The sequence below is a fragment of the Sardina pilchardus genome, chromosome 3 (assembly GCF_963854185.1).
Source record: "Sardina pilchardus chromosome 3, fSarPil1.1, whole genome shotgun sequence".
In the NCBI taxonomy this organism is placed as follows: domain Eukaryota; kingdom Metazoa; phylum Chordata; class Actinopteri; order Clupeiformes; family Clupeidae; genus Sardina; species Sardina pilchardus.
This window is the reverse complement of record NC_084996.1, coordinates 11,438,486-11,462,643: the sequence shown is the minus strand read 5'-3', so window position 1 is coordinate 11,462,643 and position 24,158 is coordinate 11,438,486. Positions and strand designations below refer to the sequence as shown.

At 41.9% G+C, this 24,158-nt stretch overlaps 1 protein-coding gene across 2 annotated transcripts; it reads left to right on the top strand.

Moving 5' to 3' along the window:
• The first annotated feature begins 218 nt into the window (after positions 1-218).
• LOC134076648 (zinc finger CCCH domain-containing protein 7B-like) lies at positions 219-23,702 on the top strand. Of its 2 annotated transcripts, XM_062531800.1 has the most exons (23): positions 219-451; positions 811-912; positions 1,042-1,078; positions 1,402-1,602; positions 3,291-3,449; positions 3,721-3,801; positions 4,187-4,246; positions 5,377-5,419; positions 7,359-7,582; positions 7,822-8,164; positions 9,505-9,566; positions 9,663-9,762; positions 11,222-11,383; positions 11,690-11,895; positions 14,687-14,787; positions 14,995-15,179; positions 15,586-15,662; positions 16,039-16,229; positions 16,644-16,743; positions 17,909-18,017; positions 18,603-18,736; positions 18,982-19,145; positions 20,267-23,702. In XM_062531800.1, the coding sequence occupies exons 2-23, from the start codon at positions 854-856 to the stop codon at positions 20,445-20,447; spliced, it is 2,979 nt and encodes a 992-aa protein (XP_062387784.1). In that variant the 5' UTR covers positions 219-451; positions 811-853; the 3' UTR covers positions 20,448-23,702. The 2 variants fall into 2 exon arrangements, 1 of the variants encoding a protein (XP_062387784.1); XR_009938621.1 differs by lacking the exon at positions 20,267-23,702 and having other exon boundaries at positions 18,608-18,736; positions 18,982-19,121.
• Positions 23,703-24,158: the final 456 nt, after the last annotated feature.

The window sequence follows — 24,158 nt, the reverse complement described above, 5'->3', positions numbered from 1 at the left end:
GTTGCATTTCATACACTGCATCGTTTTGATATTGTATCAAATAGTATCTGAGTTTGCAAGAGCAATCCCCAAGACAATTATTTAACAAGTATACAAATCAGGTATATATATATATTTTAAATAAGTGGAGGCGTCTAGGTGTACTGTCTGTTTATGGGTGCCATTCGGACCATTCGGTGAACCGGAAGTTTGCCAGGCAGAGAGCGAAATGCCTCGTCGCGAAACAAGGAAGGCGTTTTCTATGGTTTTCAAGTAACAGAAACCTTTGAGAAACCCGAAATGACGACGGCGGTTCCGAGAAATCTCTAGCCTACATTCACAACTGTAGACATCTCCTTGGCTTGCCAAATTCCTGTAAGGTTTATGCAACAAGATTTAACTTCTTCCAAGTGGATAGAGCAGCCTGCTTGTGTTGTCGTTTTCAGGAGAAGTCTTGCGAATGCTCAACAACGTGAGTCGATCCTTATGGTACATTAACGTTACAGATAATATATTTCAATGTGCAGACATTTCTACTGCTGACAATTGTGCATTGGTTTTGCACTAACATTATTTTTGCATTAATATCAATAAGCAGGGTCCTCAATGGCAAGTAACTGTTAAAGGTCTGCTAAGTAGAAGCACGAGTTTGTAGTCCACTTTTTCAGCTGCAAACATTAAAAACTATTTTTTTTAGTAATTTTTTTTAATTATTATTTTTTCGTCGATTTGGTTGATCGGTTGATGTTTTGTCGACGTCACGTCCTCCGTGCACAGCTCGTTGGAAGTTGAGGTTCAGCTTAACTAAATCATTTTGAAACCCACATACAGGTGCAATAATAAGGTTGATGATAAAACCACTGGTTCATGTGCCATGGATTTGGAGCGACAGAGGCGCCAAGAGGATATTCAGAGGGCACTGGCCTTTATACAGTAGGTGCATAGTGGACATGGACCTCATTTTCAGAGTTGTCCCTCCACATTCCGCTTGCCATGATTCCCGTTGTCTCTCTCATGTCACCATCATGTATTGCATTCAACAGCACTGTTTTATTTTTGTAGGTCCTCTTTGCCTTTTCCAGAGCCTGAAAGCTACGAGGTAGATTTTCATTAATACACTTTTTCACATATTTAACAAAAGGAGAGGAATGATTATTGTGGGAGTGGGAGTCATTCTTTTCACCACTTGGAGGTCTTTCTCATGTACCATATGGGTTTGAATTGACCTTATTGGCACTTGGTAATATTTTCATTAAACCACAAGATCACTCATGCCTCCTCATCACATGTAGAGCCCGATCATGTTGATGTCATCTAGACTGTCACTCTCCTCTGAAGCCATTCCAGCCTTCAGAGTTATGTGACTGTTGCATCTCTTCCTTGCTTTCTCTCTTCCTTATGGGGCCTCGGGTCGTCTTGTAGGTGTTCCTGACACAGCTAGTGTGCAACCTCCTGAACGAGGGCAATGCCACCTTTCGGGAGGGCAACTGGAAGAAGGCAGTGGGGCATTATAGTGAGGGCATTAGCGTGGCGAACTATGCCAAGGAGGAGGATGCCCTCTCCATCCCCACTGCCCTACTGGAGAGCCTCTACGTGAACAGGGCAGCTGCCAAGTATAGTATGGTGAGTCATCATTAGGAAGATACATTGGTTCAGGGAGTTATCATGTGATGGTGGTTTACGTCATCTGCACTGATCTATTGTTAATCTTTTACCTCCGCCAAGGAGGTATATGTTTTCATCGGGGACTGGTGTTTGTTTGTCTGTCTGTTTGTCTGTCTGTCTGTCTGTCTGTTTGTTAGCAAGATAACTCAAAAAGTAATGGATGGATTTCAATGACAATTTTAGGGATAGTCGGACATGACCCAAGGAAGAAACAATTAGATTTTGGGAGTGATCCGTAATTCCGTCGGGATTCCGGAGGCGTTTATGTATTTAGCTTAGTGGTGTAATGGCATGGTATGGCCACGTGGTGGCGATCTGAATAGTTTAGGTTCAAATGTATGACAACCTAGGAGGAACAATGCAGGCGGAGGTCTGCGCTCTCTGCGTGCTTTTCTAGTTAATCTATGGATCTATTAGATATCCATGACAGATTGGCAGTTATAGGCTTATTTATTTCACACTTGTTCATTTTAAACATTCTCTAAATTGGTGTTGATCACTTTTCAGTATGCATCTTCTCAATTAATTTCTCCCACATTACTTTGGTTTCCAGTGTAGAAATATATTTTAACCCTAAGGAGTGTGTGTCTGTTAAGAACCATATATGTTTGACAATGAATCTTTATCTGCTCATTTGCTCTTTTAGTCTTGACTGCACAAATGGCCTTGTTTGTGAGTAGGCTAATGATGATTTGTGTGGTATGCTTTCCTGTGGTGTTTTGGGGATTCGTGCTGTTTCTGTTGAGATAGTGTGGGCCCGGGAAGGAGTTGTCATTGTCTTAGGGCCAGTCTGGCACCTCCCGCAAATTTAGTGGGATCAGGTCAGACCTGAAAACATGCCACAGATGGTGGTCGTTTAGGGATTACAACCTTGTGTGGTAAATGGTTGTTGTGTTGTAGACTGAGTGGCATACCACAGATGGAGATGTCATTAGTCAAGATTGTATAAGTGTAACTTCGTATTGTATTGTCAGACTGCGTCTGTTAGCCACAAGACGTAGGCAAAGATCCTTGATCTCTAACCCTCTCTGACGTAGGTCTCTGGTACAGTGAAATAAAGCTCCCTGAGAATTTTGACCACTGACTCTGCTTGAGACTCTTTGACAAATCCTGAAGTTTTGTACCACGCCAGCCGTTATCATTATCATTATTTAATGTGCATTTTGACCATTTGAATAAGAAATCCTGACTGGAAATTTGTGTTTATTATTCTAATCTACATAAACATTGGTTTCAGTGCAGGTATATTGGGATTCACTTAACTCTGAATTCATACATGGTATAATGTGTTTTAAGTTTATGGAAACACTTTATTCACATATATTGACATTTGCTCATCTCCACCAGCATGTCTCCATCAACATTACCTTGATGAACTTACCTATGATCCTACAGATGATCAGAACTCCTCTCATTAGCAGAATATTCAGTTTTAACTATCATAACACAGTGGATGTAAACACACATTCTCTTTGGCCAAATGTTCATGAATTCACACAGAATATGCGAATGAACGGAATGGAAACCTAGCTATTGTGCTCCCTACCCTTTGTTCAGTCATGTAATCTCACTCAATCGTCTCTTTCTATTGTATTCTTTCTTTCTTTCCTTTGATCCTTTCTTTCCGTTCTTTCTTTCACAAATAGCACGAGTATGAGCTGGGACTGCAGGACTGCGAGCGTGTGTTGGCTGTTGAGAAGGACAGCCCGAGAGCACTCTACAGGAAGGCTCTGTGCCTGAGAGAGCTCGGCCGTGTCAGGGAGGCGTACGACTGCAGCACGGAGTGCCTTCTATCCTCCCCCCAGGTCAGCCTCTGGAAAACAGCCTAGCAGTTTACTCAGCTGTGCTCTTGCGAAGTCTCTCAGAAATAATGTGCTTCACATTGACACTCAACACCTGGAGTGATCTTGGCACAGTTATCACATCTGGCAATGTCACACCGCCATCAGCAAGGACATATGTTGAAATAGTGATTATATCCGAATTCCAAATGAGCCTTTTGTTTGATTGTCTGGTCTTGGTCTGGCTCTGGTCTTGTTGAGTTTACTGAATGTGTGATGAACGATTCCTCCTCAGGACACACGGGTGAATGAGCTAGCACAGGAGCTGGCCTGCAAACTGGGCTTGAAGATACGAAAGGCCTACACCAGCTCTCTGGTTAGCTGAAACCCTCTCTCCTAAATATGGCAGATGCCTTTAAGCAGCAGAATGTGGTTCTATTACCTTAAGATAACAGCTTCAAACTTATTTTGATTCTTCACACTTACAATCTTGAATGACTGGTGTTGCACTGTGTAACCAAATGAAAAAAGGGATTCTTGCATGCATTGTGTTACTTTAATAGCATTTCAAAAATAGCTCAGAACAATATACAGAGTAACCTATGTATAACGTCATTTTGTAAATGTGCTTTATGTAGAGTAAACATGTCTTTAGTTCATTCTGTTTTATGTCTACATCACCAGACATACTGTAGTTATTTCAATTGAATGTCAAGTTAACCTGTTACTATATCACAAGTAATTCATGGCTATTTTCATAGGATGATTTGACTCCAACAGAAGGGAGTAATGGACATTCGGCCCCAGCTACTGAAGAAGAGGCAGGTTCTGCTTTTAAGACATTCACAATCCACATACTGTACTGTAGGCTGTAATGTGGTCATATCTGGCTTAAATGCCATTCACCATTCACTACACATTTTAAAATAAGCATGTTGGCAAGAAGTTTAACCCTAAGGAGGTGTGTGTGAAGAACCATATCTGTGTGCTATTTATGTTCGCTCTTTTACTCTTTTGGTCTTGTTGGGAAGCAAGTTATTCATGGAAATGCATGAGTAGACAGGATAGATGCTGAAAAGATGATTTGCGTCTGACATCTGTGGTATTGCCTTTCCAAGGTGTTGGAATACACGCTGTTTCTGTTGAGACAGTGTGGGCCTTGAGAGGGATACTGCCTTGTGTGGTCAATGTTGATGAATTGGGTGATGTGGTCATTGAATGATTGACATGCCTCAAATGGAGATGTCAGATTTGTCAAGCTGTATAAGGAAGTGTAAGTTTGTACTGAATTGTAGGAAGACATTTTAACCCTAAGAGGGGTGTGTGTGTGTGTGTGTGTGTGTGTGTGTGTGTGTGTGTGTGTGTGTGTGTGTGTGTGTGTGTGTGTGTGTGTGTGTGTGTGTGTGTGTGTGTGTGTGTGTGTGTGTGTGTGTGTGTGTGTGTGTGTGTGTGTGTGTGTGTGTGTGTGCAGAACCATATATGTGTACTATCTATATTTGCTCATTTACTCTTTTGGTCTTGGTTGTGAACAACTGGTTTTGTTTGTGAGCAAACTATCCATTGAAATGTATAAGTGTACAAAAATTGGGATGATTATGGGTGTCAGCATTTGCGGGCCTAAGTGCTGGATTGTTAAGATAAAGGGAGGCCTGAGATGGAGTTGCCGTCGTTAGCGCCTTCTCTTGCAGCTTTGTTGTCAATGACAAGGTTTGGCTGATGTGCTCATTGAGTGATTGGAATACCACAAATGAAGATGTATATTGAACTGATGGGTATAAGATGTGTGGTTTCCTTGTATCATCAAACTGCGTCTGTTAGCCACGGGACGTAAGACTCCTGTAGCAAGAATAAAGCTCTCTTAGAATTCTGACTGACTCTGCGATAGATAGACAGACCGACAGGCATCAAAGCATTCTGACTGTTGTATCTGTGTTCTTTTTTTCTTTTTCAGGGGACATCAAATGGTCTTGATTTCTTGAGTGACATTTCATCAGGTATGTATTATTCTGACAATTCAAGTAGAGCTTTCTTTCAACATGTTTGTCTTCCAAGTTTGCTCACAAACATTCCTGGCAGTGCCCTTTGCCCATTTCATTGATAGCAGTTTGTGCAGTTAGGATCTGATACCACATACAAGAGCTTAATCTGCCAAGGCTGGTAGGCTTCGTTTGGTAAACACCATGCATAGCATCCTGGATCCATGAAATAACTTGCTTTTACAAAATACAAATCTGCCTCCCTCTATGGGAAATTAACATAGGGATTTAAATACTTATGCCCCCTGTATTTTAAGGGGAAACATTGAATTATTTACGATGCAGTATTCATTCACAAAGATGATATATTTCCTAATGTTTTCACTAAGTCACTAAGATCAATTTCCAAAAGATGATTTTATATTCCTCTTGTTAGTCAGCTTTAGCATGGGCTCAGCCCCACTGTACATGTAGAAATATAACAATGCATGGATACTTCTTGGACATAGCATTCGCTCCATACGTCATACGCAAGTCGTGTGGCTACTCCGAGGAAGTAAGATAATAGGTCAGTACAATATACATCTTTCAGCATTTTCTTGTCATAGTATGTTTCCTGTCAGGATATTCCTAATATTACTGCCTCAGGCAGAATACCCTTAACTTGTGACAAAAGGGGTCTCATGACCTTTATTAGAAAGTCGTGACATGGAGAAAGCAAATGACAAACGACAAAGCAAAGTTGATGCATAGAATTGTATGTACCGAAAAGCATACATATTATATGAAAATGTAATGTTAATCACCTCTATGCAATAAATGTTGATTAGTATTCACTTCTAATACATAGAAATGTATTAGTAAACACCTTTATTGCGTAAAATGTTGGGTAACACTTAACATTACAGATCGGTAATAAGTGGGTAATGTTATGGTAATATGTATGCAATTTAATGGTAATAATATTTTTAAACCACATATTACAAATAATGAATGTGGAATTTCTAGACAATTACTGTTCAATTACCATACAACAACAATGCAAACAACTTGGATTTAATGGTAAAATAAAATGGTAATAACTGCTGTAAATATGTACTTACCGAAGCGATAAATATTTAGGATTTACTTATTGTGACATAAAATGTGACCTGTTATCTGTTGTTATGATGAAATAAATGAGGTAATTTCACAATAACTATATGGTATCAGGGCTCTAAAATACTGTTTTGTCTTTTCGAAAGGTTTTCTGTATGGTGGAGAGTTGTTGAAATCCTTTCGAAAAGACAAAACAGTATTTTACAGCCCTGATACCATATAGTTATTGTGAAATAAACTCATTTATTTCATCATAATAACAGATAACAGGACACATTTTACCATCAAACTATCTACTACAAAAACTTTGACCACTGTGTAATTGTGCCATTACACTTAGAAGTTACTATGTAATTTAGTCCTTCATAGCACCATCATGTTGGTATAATTACAGAAATAATATGTCACAATAAGTAAATCCTAAATATTTATTGCTTCGGTAAGTACATATTTACAGCAGTTATTACCATTTTATTTTACCCAAGTTATTTGCATTGTTGTTGTATGGTAATTGCTCAGTAATTGTCTAGAAATTACACATTAATTATTTGTAATATGTGGTTTAAAAATATTATTACCATGAAATTGCATATATATTACCATGACATTACCCACTTATAACTGATCTGTAATGTAAAGTGTTACCAGATTGGGTTAGTAATCCAAAATTTCTTCCACAGTATAGTCAGTTCCATTGATTACAGAGGAAGCTCACATACATTCCACAAACACAGTGCTTCAGTTGTGTGCCCCAGTGTAGTTCAGCTGTAATAACCAAGTCCTTAACTGAAACTTTCTCCCAGCTAAACTCTAGCTTTCTTCTCAATCTCTTGACTTTTCTCCCTCATGGTGTCCACAGACCACTTGTCCTTGAGCATTCCGATCCCAGTCAGCGAGGAATCCTCCCCTCCGCCCGTGTGCGCCGCCAAGACCGCCATGTTCCCAGACGGCGCGGCTCTCAGCCCAGAGTGTGTCCCTCTGTCAGTCCCCATCTCCGAGGACATGGGGAGCTGTGAGGTTTTGGGGGACGAGCTGGATAGCCTGCTGGACGCATGTGCGTCCACGGTGGACAATCCCAACCTGGTGAGAGAGCTGCGTCTTTTGCGCTGCGGAGTAGAGGAGATCAGTTAGGAACGGCTGAAAGTAGCTGAAATGGTGTTCAATCAGGCTAGTGAGTTGTCTTGTTCTCTGTTCGCAACTGAAAGCTAAACGTCACTTCATGCACACTGCGGCAAGAATATTATTCTTTTCCATTGTATGACTAGTAATACTACAAATTGGCTTTTTGCTGTTACCAACCTGGGAACTCTGAAATTTTACAGCGGACTGTACCAAGTCACCTGCCTGTTAAACCTTCCGTGGGTCTGCCGCCTCCCTTTCCCGCCCCCACATCCACTCCCTCACCCCTGCTGCCTTCTGGCCTCTTCGGTTCGGGCCTCAGCCAGCTCAACTCTCTGGACGCCTTCACGGGGCTCTGCCCGGCTCCGGCAGCCTCATCCGGAGGCCTGGACGCCCTCGATGCCCTGGACGCCCTGGATTCCCTGGATGGCCTAGATGCCCTGGACGCCTTCTCTCCCCTAGGGGCTCCCTCACACGCTCCCTTGGGGCCAGCGCTGGTGGTGGGCGGAGGGGGGCTGGACTCTCTGTCTGAGTTCTCCCTGCCTGGTGAGTAGGTGGAACTGCATGGTTGAGAACTGGAGTTCAGTAGAGTATAGAGTAGGGCTGCGCAATTAATTGGATGAATCGATTAATCGTGACTTCCAACAATTATGAAAATAACATAATCAAAATATAATTATTATTTTGCTACATTCAGTTTCATAACAATGCTCTCCTTTTGTCTTGAGTTTTCTTAAGTGTTGAGTTGAGTTGTTACAGTAATTTCCCGCATATAAGCCGCATTGTGTATAAGCCGACAGTGTTTTATGCAAGTTAAAAGAAACAAAAGCATATTGATACCATATTAAAGGAACCGAATGTAGGATTTTGGCCAAAACGAGTAGCCTACTGCAATTACTTTCAAAATACTGTAGCGCGGTGTATCGCCTCCCCCTCAAGCCTATTCAACTGTCATGAATAGGCTATTTGAAATGTCCATTTAGCCTACAAGTAAGTTAGCCAAACTGATGAATCTTTACCTGTCCAGGAGCAAATAATCAACACTGACGTCTGTCTTCTAATTCGTCTCCGTTTTCAGCCGTCTCAATCTCCTAAATCCTTGTTTTATTTCGACATATTTCTGATTCATAACAAGGTCTTTTAGGTTCCATAACGTTAGACATTTTTTATCTGACACGTTTGTAACGGCAGCTGGCTATGGTGGTAAATAGCATAGCTGGCAACCCGGATGGCGAAATACTACTGACTTCGTGATTCGTAGACCAGTGTAGGGCGGCGCATCAAACCAAAACACAACATAACAACATCAACATCAGTTGAGGGCTGCAACTTCACTTTTAAATGACAATATCTTGGCCGGACTACTGTTGTCAGTGATTTGAGTATTTGAAATTAGCATGATTTCTAAATGTCTAGTGACATATCAGGGCCATTTTATGATGATTTTATGATGATTAATTGAAATACATTTCCTACGTACGGTTCCTTTAACTGTCCCTGTGTATTAACCTTGAAGAAATTTAGCAAAATCAATGTATAAGCCGCGGCTAATAGTCGGGAAATTACGGTATACATTTATTTTTTCTTGTTGGATTATATTTTAAATGCGAAATTATATAAAAAATTTAAAATAAAAATACATTTTGAATATGGATGATAGTTCCAAAATCTATCAAATTCAAGAGAAGAAAGCTAGTTTTAGCTAGGGAGATAGTTTCAGTTAATGACTTGGTTATTACAGCCGAACTACACTTGTGGACTGTACCTTAAACATGGATACCCAAGTGTTTATCATAGTCAGCTTTTGTGTTTAAGGAAGTGTCACAAGAGATGTCTGTCTGTTTTTGACAGTTTTATGTCTGTCTTCTTTTCTGTGTAAAACCCAGGCAGCAAAGGGTCGCATAGTTTTCTGTCATCATTACGGACACCAAACCCTCCAAACAAATATGTAAGTTTTGTTAATAAGGTTGAAGGCTCTGCTCTTTTGTTACCTTGGTGATGTCTAGCCTTAAGAAGCCGTGACATGTCTTCTTTTTGTCTCCAGAATGGTCAGATGATTTCTAAGCTCTCTCTGCTTTCACGGAACCCTCTAGAAGCCACACATGAGTTTCTTCAGGCCTGCCCTGTCTGTTATGTGAAGACCGGTGAGCCTCCCATTTCCTGTCTCTATTTTTGTATGATGTATAAAGGTCATTCACAGTGCTGTTGTTTTGTTTATCTCTGTCTTGTTATCACGATATTGCTTTAATTCTGCTTATCTCTGTTTACTACACAGTTATTACATACTGTAGTTTGCATTGCAAATGTGCTCGCTTTGCATTTTATATTTCATATTATGTGTAATTTGGTTTTACGGGTGAATGGTGAGATGGGCTAGAGAGATGGGCAGGGGGAACTAACAACAAACTGGAGATTTTGTACATTACAGCCATTCACCCAATTAGTTCATTTACTGAACCTGATTCATTCTTTCACATTATCTCTCTCTCTCACACGCACATAAAATCAAAGTAAATCAGGCTTCTGGGCCAAGTGTACTTGCGTATACAAGGAATTTGGTCTCCGCATTTATCCCACCTGTGAGATTAATGAACACACACAGCATTCAAAGATGCAGACATACCCGTAATTTTCCCAACTATTACCCGCGGCAATTAGCCTGGCTAACGCCTCCCACTTCTCAAATGAGACGTGGTCTGGCAACCAGACGTTCATTTTCTCGTATTTGAAAAAATGCCCAGATCCGTTCATTGGGCGCCACGGATGTCTATCAAATGCGCATAGCTCACCCAACTCGTTCGTATGCAACGCTAGGCTGCCGTAAATCCTTTGGCGTCGAATGTAGACGCAAGAGGGCAACGGAAACTTCTCGGATGTTCTGTGATTGGTTCGCCAACATCAGGCGAACATTAGGGCGTTAGTTTCCAGACTGGCTTAGCAGCGGGATTGAAATCACCGCGCAAGGCAGTATGGGAAAACCCAGGCTACGCGGCAATTACATTGATTTCTAAAACGGATAGTTCCGGTTCTTGATTATGATTGGCTGAATCGCGTTCGATGCCATTGTAAATATCACGATAAACACACACCTTGACCGCATAGCAAAGCTAACACAAAAGTTAAGAGTGGCTGCATCTCGTTTGTTGCATGGCAACCATTCATATTGAGGGAATAATTCTTGGCGGAAGAATGATTATCTATGAATACATCGTTACTTTTTCGTTGCTGTGCCTTTGTTTCATGATGAAATCTTGTTAGATCGACGTAGTAACCGTTTTATGAAAAAAAAGCAATAAGCCACTCGAAGGCCGGGAATTATACTGTATAATCGAACAGCTAAGGGGCGTTGTTAGGCACGACGCTGTTCGATTATACAGTATAACCCCCGGCCTCTCGGGGCTTATTGCTTAATTTGCTAAATTTCTCTATATTGTGTTAATATGGTTTTATTTATTCTAACTTGCATGAAACACTGACCTGCGGCTTATATGCGGGAAATGACTGTACTTGTGCATAAGTGCAATGCAAGCTAATGTGAGCGAGCATAATGATTGTGTGTATGATATATACTCGCCAATCCTTCCCTCCCTCACCTCCCATAAGGCCCAGGAGTGTCGGACTATCAGCACCTGCTGGATCAGGCCCATGACTGTAACCGGAACACCTTGCTCTGCCGGAGGAAGACTCAGGAGGATCCCTCCTGGAGAAGGGTCCGTCCCCGGCCAGCACACAACAACTTCATGGGACCCTTCGTGCTTTGCAAAGGTAACCGCAGACGTGCTGCTTTAACACGTCCACGTGGTTTACTAACGTTGTCCCTACACTTTCATAAAAGTATTGTATCAGAAAGATAATGTTGTCCTTCGCATACTGAAATGTATATGTATACTATTGTATGTGTATTGTTTGCTTATTGAACAGTATATGTGTACAGTATGTTGTCATTTCATGTCGTGTTCTTGTGTTTCTGCACCCACACTAGTTTACTGCTATAACTGTCCTCCAGGAGATTTTGTACGAATAGTTTTTTGCTTCTTTTTGAATTGTGTGTGTGTGTGTGTCTGCACACAGAGGTGCTCGAGCGGCAGGAGTGTAAGTACGGGGAGAACTGCACGTTTGCGTACCACCAGGAGGAGATAGACGTGTGGACGCAGGAGCGGATGGGCACCCTGATCCGAGAGCTGCTCTTCGACCCGCTGGGCTCCTCTGGTGGCCAGGCGCTCAGCATCGCCCAGATGCTGCAGATCCACGCCGGCATGTTCATGTTCCTCTGTGAGGTAGGGCTCACACTTAGCCTGGAGACCAGACTCTCTTCTCCGCACAGAGTCTGGCCTAGATCCATTGGCAAATGTTTATTTCCTGGTTTGTGGACGCTTGTCTGAAGTTTGAATTCATTGGAGTTCAATCACTAACATTTGGTAATGACGTATGATAACCACGGGGGACACAATGATAACGATAGGCTTGAAACTTAAATGTAATCGCTCTTGGGAACGCCCTCTGTTCGCTGATTGGGTGAAGATGGACTTGCCGGAGTAAACTAAGCTGAATCAAGCTATACCAGACGCAAGTACGTAGTCGGGCGGGGGCCAGGTGGGGGCCAGGCTATCACACACGCACATGAGAGGCACGCAGATACACATGCTATGGCTGTGCAATTAAATTGAATTAATCGCTATGACTTTCAACGATTATGAAAACAACATAATCAAAATATAATGATTTCTATAGCTACATTCAGTTTCATAACAACGCCCTCCTTTTGTCTTGAGTTGTCATGTGCATTATCTTTTTACATGTGCAGTAGTTGAACTTGAATCCCCCTTGGGGATCAATAAAGTATCTATCTATCTATCTATCTAGTATTTGTTCCTGTTGGATTATATTTACAATTAAATTTAAAAATGTTAAAAATGTGCGTTTTGAAAATGGATGATGGTTCTAAAATTGTCAGGAAAATCTTCCCGATAGTAAGACACAAGAACCGCAACACGTAGTACGTTTACTCTTGGCCGAGAGGAGAGAGTGACCAGAAAGGAGAATTCTCCTTTCTGCAAAACAGTCTCTGACTTTCTCCTCGCAGCGCAAGTCTTTTTATTCAGCAAAGCATGGCACATCAGTTATACAATCAGTGGTTACAGCAGTTGTTTACCAGACACTTTTTTGCAGTAAGTTCCTCTTTAAATTTTAAAATCTGCACACTGAACTTTTCTTGGTGTGAACTAGACAAGAACATTCTGTGTCTGCAGATTTGGGTGTCGGCGGTCAAGGGTCAATTTAGGTCTACAGCAACTTGCAAGCGCACATACAACAATGATAATAATGTTTTCCTTCACAAAAATCATTGAGTAATCGTGTTTAATACTCGTGATCTCAATATTGAACAAAGTAATTATAAATGTATAAATTATAAATATAAATAATTTTCCACAATCAACAGCCCTAACATGCGCATACTCTCATGGACACACACACACATACACACACACTGAAATTATTCTGCCACCTGCCACACACCCACTTTGGCATGTTCATGTTTTTTTGTGTAGTTGGTACACACCAGTGATGCGCGGGCTGATCCAAATCGAGCGGGCGACCGCGGTCACCCGCGGTCACCCGCGGTTATGGGTCAAGAAAAAATATTTTTAATGATATGCGGGTCATGTTTGGTCGGGTCGGTAAAAAAAATAAATTGTCATTTATATCGTACATAATTGTCTTTAGAAGAAAAAGACATAAGTTGCAGCATTCCCACTGAAACGCGATTCTATCCCCCACATTTTGTCACGAACATGTAGAAATGCACTTGTTGTTTCTGCGTAGACAGACCCTCGGCTACACTTGACATGCAGTTGTGTTCTGTTCTCAGAGCATATGCTTTCTCTGTCTATGATCTGCAGCTTTTATCTCGAACTGCTGGCCTCTACAGAAAGTGGCAGAATCGTCTACTGAGCAGCGAAGTTGCCGATGCAATGCGTGTTTCTCAAGTCTGATAATTTCCAGCAAGATCGAATGGTATTATGGAAAGAAAAATAAACTAAAAGTTTCCCAAATCAGGAAATATTTCTTAATTTAATGTCATCAAGGCATATAGCCTACAATTGGTATGAGCATGCAATATGTGCGTCCTTGCGCAACTTATAGGCCTAGTGGCTCGTTGGAAAGCCCCACGTCTGCTCTTCCCCACGTCGTGCAATAAAGGTTTCATCTCGCTGCAATTTATAATCGCGGAGCAATGGACTTTTGGTCCATTGATGAAGACGTTAATAAAGAGTTTCTTAATAATATTCTATGCCTGCATTTCATGCTTGGGAGAGCTTCAAGGCATTCATGTGAGGAACGGCTGAAACAGAATTTGTATAGGAAAATCCTAGGCTAATTATGTTCAATGTTGAGTCAAACAGCCACATTTTTGGATGAATGCTGACACGGAACAAAAAAAAGGTAGACTAAATGCATGTTTCCCAAATTCTGAGCAATTATAGGCTATATATAATTAGGCAATATAGGCTATATTATTGTTTTACATGCATATGAGATACCAATTTTGCATAGCTCAATGACGCTACGACTAAGTTAGACTAGGCTACTTTTTACAATAAGCGGGTCGGGAAGCGGGTCGGGTCCTGTATTTCAATATTTTTTTTTTGCGGTCCGAGTTGCGGTCGGGTTAGTTGTAAACTGCGGGGCGGGGCGGGGCGTTCAGACACGTACCCGCGCATCACTGGTACACACACACTCACTCACAAAGTGTCAGTCAATTGCTACAAATCCACACTAGTGTTATAGTCCTGGTTTATGTTCCTCTGTGAAGTGTGTGTGTGTGTGTGTGTGTGTGTGTGTGTGTGTGTGTGTGTGTGTGTGTGTGTGTGTGTGTGTGTGTGTGTGTGTGTGTGTGTGTGTGTGTGTGTGTGTGTGTGTGTGTGTGTGTGCGTATACAAACATTCATTTGCCTGTTCCCACTATTCAGTTGGTCATGTTCATGTTTCTCTACGTGAACATGTTTTCTCTTGTCATGCTCACATGCTCTCATACAAACGTAATGTTTGTATGACTCCATTTGTCCAGGAATGTTTTGATAGTAAGCCCCGGATCATCAGTAAACGCTGCAAAGATAACAGGACTGCCTGCTCCAATCTGACCGCCCACCATGTGTTTGACCACAACAAGTGAGTCCTGCTAAATAGCTGTACATTTTTTTTTATTTTGTAGTGATTTAGCACCTAATATTTCTTTGATAAAGGTGTGTTAAGCCTTTCTCTCTCTCTCTCTCTCTCTCTCCTTCCCTCTGCCCCCTCCCTCTCCCTCTCCCTCCCTTCCTTCCTTCCTTGCTTGGCCTCCAATTCTCTGTTTCTCTCTCTGTGTCTCGCATGCAGATGTTTAGTGCACGTGGAGAAAGCCAATGGCAGGGTGCGCTACACAAAGATCCGCCCGCTGCGGCCCCCATGCCAGTTTGACGTGTGTCGCTACGAGGCGCGCTGTGGCTGCCAGCGCGAGGACAGCTGCCCTTTCGCCCACTCGGTCATCGAGCTCAAGTGCTGGGTGCTGCAGCACAGCTCTGGTACACAAATGCAAACCACCCGCACCACTTAATGTACCCGCATACACACGATCATTGCCATTTAGGACACACTCAAGTCTCTTACTTTGGAACGTGCACCAGCTCCCATGATGTATTTTTGAGGGACATTTGTGTTACAATATGGAGTTCTGCTGCTTGGCATGTAAACAGCACACGGTTGTCCTTTGACCAGCAGGGGGCGACACAACCTTTATTTTAGCAAGTCTTCGAAGACTCCAGAGAATTATAATCATTCGTAGTTGCGTGTGCAGGCAGAGAGTGTGGTGGACGCACAGCCAAGCACAAAAAAAAGCTTGTTTTCAATCACTACTGGTCGCTTCAGGAAGGTAGATGTTTGTGTGTTTATTTTGATTGTTTGTTTGTGTGTGTGCATGTGTGTGTTTAGGCACCACCCATGAAGAAATCGTGCAGGAGTGCAAGAGACACTGGCACAAGCAGGAGCTGATCCTGAAGAGACAGAAGGTGAGATGACTGCTGCGGCAGATGGCTTGTGTTGACAGTCTCTCCAGTTCCCATCAATTAAAGAGATCACACCTAGTCACGTAGGGTGTCATGATAACACCACAAATACAAGCTGCCACACAGTTGAAACTGTAATTACTGATTCCTGACTATATGCAGACATAGCTACGATTGTATTTTGTGAAGTCTGACATTTGGTTTTTTAGCCCCCCACCCCCCCATCTCTCCCACATTCATTTCCTGTCTGCTCCTCACTGTTCTATCAGCAAAGGCTCGGAAAACCCAAACAATGTTTAACATGATGTCAAGTTTTTCCTCGCCTCATCTCACCTTCCTTTATCTGTCTGTCCCTTTTGCCCGATGTGATTGGCTGAAGCCTGCGTACATTCCAGCCAAGCCCGTAGCTCCTGCCAACAGCCCTCCACCGGCGGCGGGACGTGCTGGCGCGTCCAGAGGGCGGAGCTTGAACATGAAGATGAAGTTTGTGTGCAGTCCGTGCTGGAGGGACGGCGTGGTCAACGAGCCGGACAAGGCGTTCAAGTACTGTCTGGGCAAAGCCCGCCACAGGTAAGCCACGCCACCTCATCTCCTCTGGCGCTCCCTTTACTGACAACTGAGAAGCTGTGCCGGCCCAAGGAAGGCTCCTAACAAGGAGCTGATCCGAAAGTGTGTGTGTTGCCTCTTGACACTCCCACCCTGCTCCCAATCCTTGCATGTCTCCAGTGCCTCCTAGGAACGACCTTGGAAAAGAGACCGTGGAGGCCATGGCTCATGACCTTGTTCATGTTGCACTCTGTTAATGTTGGAGTATCCGTCTTGTTAAACTTTTATCTTATCCATGGGCTCAGAAATGTATCACGCTGTAGCATTTGTAATTGTAAACAATGTAATATACAATGTCATGTGTGTACAAATGCTGACATCTAGGTCACCACGTTAGAATGCACACAATGCCGACTGGTCTCCCATGATCTTTTGCAGCTGGATAAAGGAACATCGGGTGCTGCTGGTGAATGCCTTTGAGAAGTGGGTGATGGTCAGAGCACCACCCTTTTCTAAGCAACACCTTCAGAAGTATGATGTAAGTGCACCCAACCGCTCCATCCATTGATCTCTCTGAGCGTCATGTTTCAGGCATGCATACAAAACATAAGCAGGTCAGAAGGTCCTTACAGATTTGTGTTTTGTCTTGTGTACGGTATACCACAGGGGAATGTTGAATGGGGCTTCACAGCACAGGCTAAGATTGAAATGTGTGTCTAATAGATAGTCTTTATTGACCTATAAGGATATTCTTTTTCACACATACAGTATCATTACATTCCAAAAATACAGCAGCATCTGATCTGATGTTAACGTCTCACAGGATATACACAGCCTCATATAGCATATCACATATCACATATAACATATAACATATAACATATAACATTAACACACACCATATAACCCCCCCCCCCCCCCCTCTAGTTCTAATGTCTATTCCATAATTGCATGAAGACAGAATTTGTACTTCCTTCTTCTATGTTATACATGAACCAACTGAAATGTTTATGTTAAAGAGTTGTTATGTCATTACACCATCCTGAAATGATCAGGTGAACTCGCAGTTCTTCACGTGGGGAACTTTTGAGCAGTACATTTGATAACATGACAACCTGTGACGTAAGACTGGGTAACCGTTAAAAAAAAACCCTGCTTCCAGCAACTGTGTCATAACAGCCATTTCTAGTACAATTTGTTCCTGTATTCAACAGTGTTATGAAAAAAAAAAAATTCACCTCAATCCTCCACTTCCATTCTAATTTGTAGTCTGTGACAACTCCACATGCTCATTGAGGATTTGGTTCCACCTGACAAAGCAAAAAAGATTAAAAGACAATGATGGCAAAGCTTGAAACACAGAATTTCCAACAAAGATGTTTGCAGGTGGAATAATGTACTGTATGTCTCAGCCTGACCTTCCTCATGGTTATGCTCCTAAATGCTTTGTTTGTTGCCCGTCTATTAATTATCTACCCAAAGAGAGATGAAAGTGTCTCGCTGTTGTTGCCCCCATGATCCCTATGGGGGCCATAACTGAGACAAGCAGAATTTCATTTTTTTGTCTTCCATGTAAGCGCTAGTCTCTCTCTTTTACTCCCATGTCCTTGTCACTTTGCCCCAGCCAGCATGCTGACTCGGTGTCTGTGTTTGTGGACGGGGGTCTGTGCTGTGCTGTGCCTGACGTCTGTGCTCCTCCTCAGATCTGTGCCCATGTGGTGAAGCAGAGGAAGTGCACCTACCCAGGGAACTGCTCCTTCGCTCACAGCCAGGAGGAGAGGGACGTGTGGACCTACATGAAGAACGAAGGCCGTGAGCTCCCTTAGTAACCTTTTGGCTTACTGAAAAGTTTGCAGTGTTGTTGCAGTCGTTGTCTAAAGCCTACCTTACACTGACAGACTTTGACAAGATTTGGGAAAGATTCTTGAACGATTGTAGTGTTTTAACTAATGCCCCTCATTCAAACTTTACTCAAAAGACTACAATCTTTCAAGAATCTTTCCCAAATCTTGTCAAAGTCTGTCAGTGTAAGGTAGGCTTAAGGCAACTTGCCGATACAACTGTGCTCACCCTCTAAGAATGAGACACAGGGCTGTAAAATGGATAGTTGTGTACACATACCCACCACATAATAATTGCTGTTAAATAAACAAGTAAAACATATAATTACATCAGTACATTTCTATCAAAGATGTTTATTTACCTAATTGTCCTCCAAGTATAGTTAATGTTAAAACCAGACATCTCAGAATGCTTCCTCCAGAATGGCATCTCTGTCTAGTCACACTATTTTTAAGTATCCTTCACCTAAGGATATTTAAAGGAGGTTGAACATATGAGCTCCATATGCTCACATGGTTCCTATTCCTGTCTGTGTGCGTTGGGTTTAACCTTCAGTGCAGGACATGCAGCAGCTGTATGACATGTGGGTGACCACGTCCAGTCAGAGTCACCATCCAAACAACACCCCCCCGCACCAACGAACCGATGACAAGCATATCGCCATGCCAACAGATTATGCCGAGCTAATGGTACGCAAGGCTTGACGTCATTTTTGTTATTGTTATTGTTATTATTAATTAGCCTAGAATTACTGCAAGGAGATTTCAGTCATTTGCTATGACAGCTGGGTGTTTTCTGTTTGACCTTGCAAGACAATTGCACAACCTTATTCCTCGGTTTTTATTCAGAAGTGTTGCCAAGCAGACGTATTGGCATGAGAAGTGTTGGTCTGGTCATGTTGTGAGATGCACCTGTTCTCTCTGCCCCTGGACAGAGCGGCTTCCACTGTCGCTTCTGTGGGAAGCACAGCAACAGCGAGCGGCAGTGGCAGCAGCACATCTCCACGGAGAAGCACAAGGACCGCCTGTTCAAAGAGGACGAGGAGAACCTGGACTGGATGTACCGCTTCCCTGGCCTCCACCTCTCCCTCTGCCCCAGGTCAGCACCCGTCGGCACCCGCCAGAACCCGCCAGTCAGGGCATGCACAGGGATTTTTAAACCGGGGAATGGCAGGGAGCGATTAGCTTTGCACTTGTATTCCTGTACAACACACAGGAACAGACATGTTAAATTCGTTCAAATGAATGTGTAGGTCATATGTGTCAAGCATCCTTGTCCCACTGTCAAGTAAGTAAGTAAGTAAGTAAGTAAGTAAGTAAATAGAAGTAAGACTTTTGTTTATTTTATGCGTGTAATGAACACAATATGGCTTGAAGCAGGACTAAAAGGATTGCCATGGAAACGTAGTACACATTGTATCCTTGTTACCAGTGTTCACTGGTTTAAGCACCGGTCAGAGGTCCCACCCGTAGTTACACACCATTGTTTACATATGGAACTAGTCAATCAAATCACAGAAATAATCCTGATTTAGGTCCAAGACGGGGACTCTTAATGCCCCTGCCCTCCACCAAGCTAAGAAACTTGTACATTTGTTCCAGGCACACCTGATGACCAAGAAGAAAAATGAATCTGATAGTTTAGTGTCTGTGTTTACAGTGCTAACTGTCAGTTTGATCTTTACATAGGATAGAGAGAGTGATGTCACTAGAACGGACACATGCCTAGGCACGCACCCAGCGCTCAAGCACACGGAGACACACACCACAGTTCAGGACAGGATGAGCCTGGCAGAGCTCTCACACACAGTGCATCAGATAGAGTCAGAACAACACAAAAAAACTGAACAAAACTCAGAATGGAAACAGGAGGGTCTATGAATGTTTTTCCTTGTGTTTTTTTTCCATTGCTGGCGCCCTGGTCAGTCCAGATCCTTAGGATGTGTTTGGAGTTGAAGAACAAAGTGCTAAATATGCATGACCCCATATGCAAAGTCATGACCCACTGGGGGGATTACTAGCTGCTGTACAGGGTTTCTGGAGATGAAGATGTGCATGTTGTCAACTTCTGTCAGCAGTTGAACTTCTACAGCACAAATGCCCCTCTCCAACTATAGTTTGTTTATGTGTGTGTGCATGTGTGTGTGTGAGACGTGACTGTGCGCATGGAGTCAGATGAAACGATGAACATGGTGTGACGGAGGACTGTGTGTTCGACAGGTTGGGCGGCGTGTGTCCAGACGGCCATGCCTGTGATTTTGCCCACAGCGAGGAGGAGCTTCAGGAGTGGCATGAGCGGCGGGCCTTCTTGCGGCGGAAGCTGGACAAAGCCCGGGCCGATATGCTGATCGCCCCCACTGACTTCAACTTCGGGAGGTACAACTTCCTCTTAAGGGACTGAGCCATCCTCCAGGATTCACGTTCATTAATTGCATATGCACATTATGCACAAACACACACACGTGTATATGCAGACTGCCATCAAAATTGTTTTTCAGTGAAGTGCAAGTTAATAACTAGTCTACTGCCCTCTGACTTGGATCATTGATCAATGAAATCTAAATATAGAACAAAATTGCACCCCCAAGACATTTCTAAAATGAATTCTACGTGGGATAAATAATCAGAATATAGATCATTTCTAACACCGCTACCAATTAGAGAAAGTGTTTTTCCTTCCCCTGAACTCTGAATTGCCCATTAAAGGGGGAACATCTTGTACATTTAAGCCATTAGTTATAAGTTGACTCATCAGTATTATTTACCTTTTCAGGCCTATCCCAAAATATGTATCATATTGATATTCTTGATAATCAGAGATTTAGGTGTGTGTGTGTGTGTGTGTGTGTGTGTGTGTGTGTGTGTGTGTGTGTGTGTGTTGCAGATAAAGGTGGATAATCATGATTCAAATGTGTCCAAATCTAGTTCTGCACTTTGAAGACCAAGGTCTTGTAAGGTTCAGAGTGTCATATGCGCTGCCTTCTGCGAGCAAAGTCAGTGTGCATTTCTCTGTCTTTGTATGCAGTGAAAACCTTACAAAGGTTTGTAGATCATATATCTTCCGTGGCCTTTGATGTTGGCTGGTGTCATAATGTTTGTAGCAGTTTTCGTGTGCCACCAAATCATTGCCTTGTGAATCAAAAGTGTACCATCAGACAGCCTGAACTGGATATCTTAATTTCTTTAATGCTGATGTGATCTTACAAGACAGTCTCTTGATATGTCTGAGGGAGGGTTGAGAATGTTGAGGATGAAGTTTGTACAACGCACCTCAACTGCCATTTAGCTTCACAATGCTGTGTGCTCTGCTTACACAGGGTACACGTCACATTTCTTTGGAGTTGCATAGAGGGAAGGCTAGGCCTGTCATAGCATTATGTTGCCAAGGGTGAAATTGGCTGATTGTAATACAGAGTTTATACTGACTATAATGCTACTGAAGGGATACATTGAATTACATTGGAAATTAAGTGATTTGTAATTGCACAAAGAAAGTATTTTTGTATTGTCCCGACAGCTTGAAGGAGTCAAACCACAGAGAAAGCATTCAAACAAAAGTAGTATTTTTGGAGAACATAGTGAATGTAACTGTAACTGTTTTGTAAACCACATAAGTAGAACTAAGTCAGCGGAATTATACAGGTCTTGGCCACTTCTGTTGATGTTCCAACAGACAATAGATAGATAGAAGAAGGGATAGTACAGCGTTGTTTCACTTTAATGCTGTGAACAAGGAGTGGTTGTGCTCATGGCCAACAGGAGAATGTAATGGCTTTGTGGTGGCACAGTCCCATGCTTTGGTTTTAGGCATTCCTGACATTGTTGCTACAGTCAATGAATGGTGGTGGTATTGACCCAGTAATAGAGATAAAGTCACAACAGTTAGATTTGGAGAGAAAATAATTAAAGCAGTACAACTGATCAGTGGGAACCAGATAATTGTTTTCTGTTACGATTCACTGGTACTTTGTTGGATAAGAATTTGGACAAAAAAGGTTAATTCAACAGAGCCATATGAGCCATATTTTAATCTGCCTACTTAAGTCATTTTCGCTGGCTCCTTATAATTATTCTGTCTGCTAGTACCATGGGGACCACTTCTTTATAAAAACACAAATCTCGAGGCAACTTGTTGAAATTACATTGCACTCTGAATCAACACTGTGACATCCAGCTCCTCTTTCAAAAGTTGTTGGATTAGATCAGGCATTCTGAACTCTGTTGACGCTGGGTCCCGTGCAAATTCAAGCCACCGTTTGCTCCAAACCTAGTATTTAATAAACTTTTCACATCCAAGAATAATTGGTTGTTGAATGAAAGAAAGGAGCATGAAAAACACTGCAAGGAGGTCAAGAATAGTGAAAACTGCAAGTTGTGTGTTTCTCACAAGTGATCAAAAAAGGCTTGTTGATTTTCTTTTATTTTTTTGGAGATAGTGTGAATGAGAATACACTAATTCTGCTATGTTTTTTTAAACAGAAGTACCGGAAAAATGGTAAAAATGGATTTATCTTGAACAACCGCATAATATGTTTGTTTACAATGTCTGTATTTAGACAGTCTCACTGAAATGTTACATTTGTGAACATACAATCAGAAGATATACTTTCTTTGTATTGTACAATAATGTAACATCTATATTAGGTTGTAGAATGTTTATAGAATAGTTATATGAATGATTCAGAATTTAAAACAATCTTTCTTTGTTGCCAGTATAATCTGCGCCATTTATGTTTTATGGTATTTGGTTCCTTGGCTTAATGAGGGACTTATTTTCTTATGTCTCTGTGCCTTAAAGTTGTTACACCTTTATACTGTTGGTAGTTAAAAACTGTTAGTGGTTATATTGTTCAGTGCCACAACCCAGTCACTCCTGACTTGATCATGAGAAGAGATTTTCCTTTTGTGTGCCAAAGTATCAGCATTCAAGGCTCTACTGAAAGCCAGGCCTAGATGCATTAGAAATACTGGAGTTGACACACATTTCGGCACAAAGCATCAATAATCAATTTTTTCTTTTCTTATTTCACTTGCTAGTATTTTTTTTTTTTATGTCACTCTATTAAATGAAGAAAGGATGTTTGTTTTGGTTGTTGGTCTGAACAACAAGCATTACTAACTATATATATTGTTCAAATGACCTCCTACACTTTTAATGTAAATTGCCATTAGGCTTACAAACAGATCTGGCAACTTTTGTTACCCCACGTCCATTCTACAATTGGTAGATACATTATAGTATTTTTCACCTGGCCTCAGGTATCTGGGTGAGGCCAGAGCATAGACCTTTTACATGTGATATTGATGAGCCCCCCCCCCCCCCAAAAGAAAAAACTGAACTCCAGGGCATAATTAAGTTGAGCTTTTAAACCGTTCTGAAACGGATCTTCACAATGGTGTTTAAACAAATAATAACTGCTTTACTGTTTATACAAGATTTTATTCTTATTTCACTACTTGGGATAATAAAGTATAGCAATCAAAAGCCTATGTAATTTATGTTCTATGAATTTCATAGTGTGAAAATGGGTCTCACTGTGCACATATGAATTGAATGTGAAAAGACCCAGACAGAGAACTGTTTTTAGTTCTTGAGGATTTTGACATTATCATGTGAGCAATGGACCAAAGCATACCAATAAAGATGTTAAGGGATCCTTTGTGTTCAGATGTTTTTTGTCAGAAAAAGTTTTGGAAATTAACGGTAGGGTAAACTATTCTGAATGACATCGCATTTGTTTAGGATCATGTTTATGTCTGTGTTTCCTAGAAGACACTTTTGTCCAGAGCAATTTACTATTTGAGGCATAGACCAGAAAGGTTTGGTAGCTCAATCCTCCCCCTCAGTGCTCACCTAGAAACTCTATGCAGTGTTTTGTTGTCATTTACTTTGTTTCTCCTTCATGGAGCCAGGGCTATGTGAGAATACCAGGTTATTTTACACTGTGCACTGGATTTCTCGCTTAGAATCACTCCCCCTACCCTCTAACCCAGTTATGTACTTTTTGGCCCCAATTTGTTGGATAAAGAGAACAGATTTCAGAACTGGTGAATCAGGTGTCCGAGGCTTACATTGACAATGTTAGAGACTCCATTCTGCATATTGTACATC